Here is a 2,123-nt window from a genome sequence, read left to right as displayed (position 1 = left end):
TAATATTATAAATGAGAAGGAGATTAAACTAAATAAGACCACCCGTAGTGGTAAACAAGAATAATGCCCCCAACATGGGGCATTATGCGCCACGTGTCAGCCTAGTCACACTTTGGGCATTATAGAAAAATAGGTGTAGTGGGGCATTATCCCAATAATGCCCACTCAATCATTTGACAATTATTTTTTTTTTTAAAATATAAAAGATAAAGTCTTCATTAATTTAAAATATAAATTACAATACTTGAAAAAAAATACAAAAAAAAAAAACAGAAAATTAAAAAAACCGAAAAAAAAACAGAAAAAAAAATAAAAAAACTAGATGATCTAAAGTCCATATTTTTCTCGTATTTTTTGGCGACGCATTTGTGCCAAGATCAACGCGTCGCCTTGGAGGTGGTCGATCGGTTTGGACAAAAACTCAATGTCCTTTTCCATTTGTCGCGCCTCTTGCAACTCGTTGAACTTTTTGGTTTCAACTACTCGGTCTTTCATAATCTCCCAACGTTTGTGGCCGAGGTCGCGAATATCTTGGAGACGACGGTTCATCTCCTCGAAATCATCCTTTAGGTCGAGATCGGAAGACGACTCGACCGTTTTTTTCCCGGTTCCCTTTCTTCTACCGGTGGGTCGGACCAACTCTTCTTGAATTTGCTCGTCAACGTCCAACGTTTCATTTAAATCAACATTACGGGCATCGGATGTCGGAGTTGACGGGTCGGCGGAGGATGATGTTTTTGACCTTTTAGCCCGGCGTCTACTACTTGACGTCATTGGATTAACAAGCGCCCACTTTGGACTTTTTCGTAGTAGCTCCCAACACTTATAGTACGTGAAAGGGCTTTTCGTCCTATCGAACTCCTCCAAAGTCTTTGTTAAAACCCCGACGTCACATTCACCGCTCGGGCGATTATCGTAGTTACGTTGGTAAACTTCTTGAAACGCGTGACATTTGTTGTTGATGTCGGTCCATTTGCTAGAAATTGAATCCTTGTCCCGATGTTCGCCTTGACCCCACGAGCTAAAAAAGAGTGCACGCACCCTATCCCAAAAAACGGGGCCCGTTTGAAAGTTTGCTACAAATTTAAAAACAAAAAATAAAAATATAAGTTGAAATTTAAAATATAAAAAACAGAAAAAAAAAAAACAGAATATAAAAAACAGAAAAAAAAACAGAAAAAAAAACAGAATATAAAAAAACAGAAAAAAAAAGAATAAAAATCTGAAAAAAAAAAAATAACTTACCGGTATCTTCGTCCTCCGAAATATCGAGCCACGCCCGAGTCAACGTGTATTCCTCGTCCTTCGTCCATTTAATGGTTGTTTTTGCACGTCGAGGTTCATCCTTTTCCTTCTTCTTATGCGACCTTCTGCCGCGTTTCGATTTGTCTTGCACCGGTTCGGGTTGCGACTCCGGCACGACCTCGACATCGGGTTCGGATTCGGGTTCGGGTTGTGACGGTTGCGACCCGCCGGCTTGACCAAAGCCGTAGGTGGGAGGAACAAAAGGAGGGGCGCCACTCAAGTAAGCCGCGTAACTTAAAAAGCTCGGGTCCATGTCTTGTAGGTTGTACGGGGTTTGCGGTTGGGTTGTGTTCGGGTTCGTGGGTCTTGCGGGGCCACCAAACGGGGGTCGGTATGGATGCATGCTTGTAAAAAAATAGGAGAAAGTGGATGTTTTTTTATAAAGTAATAGAAGAGAGTGGGTGAGAAAGTAGTAGAAATTTTATAAAAAATTGGAGAAAATGGATTGATATATATATAGTGGGTAAAGTTTAGAATTAAAAAAAAAAATAAATAACTTTTTGACCGTTGCCAACGGTCGAATTTGGCCCTTCTTTCCAATTCACAGCGTTTTTAAAACCACGCCAGCACCAATTTTTTTCAAAAAAAACGCCCGGAAACGCCCCATGTAGTGGGGGTTCCGGCGTTATCCGGCGTTTTTTTGCAATTTTTTTTTAAAAAAAACGCCCCGTTACGGGCAGACTAATAATTATCCATAAGAAATTAAACTAAATAATATTTAGTAGGAGGATTATATATAATTAATTAAAAAAGATTAAACTAAAATAATACTTATCTATAAAAATAGCCTAATATGATGACAAGTGTCTCAAAAATGG

General features: G+C 39.3%; 1 protein-coding gene across 1 annotated transcript; it reads right to left on the bottom strand.

Moving 5' to 3' along the window:
- Positions 1-264: 264 nt before the first annotated feature.
- Positions 265-1,876, bottom strand: LOC110898540 (glutathione S-transferase T3-like). Its single transcript, XM_022145332.2, has 2 exons — positions 1,246-1,876; positions 265-1,076 (listed from the first exon to the last, which is right to left on the bottom strand). The coding sequence occupies exons 1-2, from the start codon at positions 1,646-1,648 to the stop codon at positions 328-330; spliced, it is 1,152 nt and encodes a 383-aa protein (XP_022001024.1). The 5' UTR covers positions 1,649-1,876; the 3' UTR covers positions 265-327.
- Positions 1,877-2,123: the final 247 nt, after the last annotated feature.

This window comes from Helianthus annuus, chromosome 13 (assembly GCF_002127325.2).
Source record: "Helianthus annuus cultivar XRQ/B chromosome 13, HanXRQr2.0-SUNRISE, whole genome shotgun sequence".
NCBI lineage: Eukaryota > Viridiplantae > Streptophyta > Magnoliopsida > Asterales > Asteraceae > Helianthus > Helianthus annuus.
This window is presented reverse-complemented; position numbering and strand designations above follow the sequence as displayed.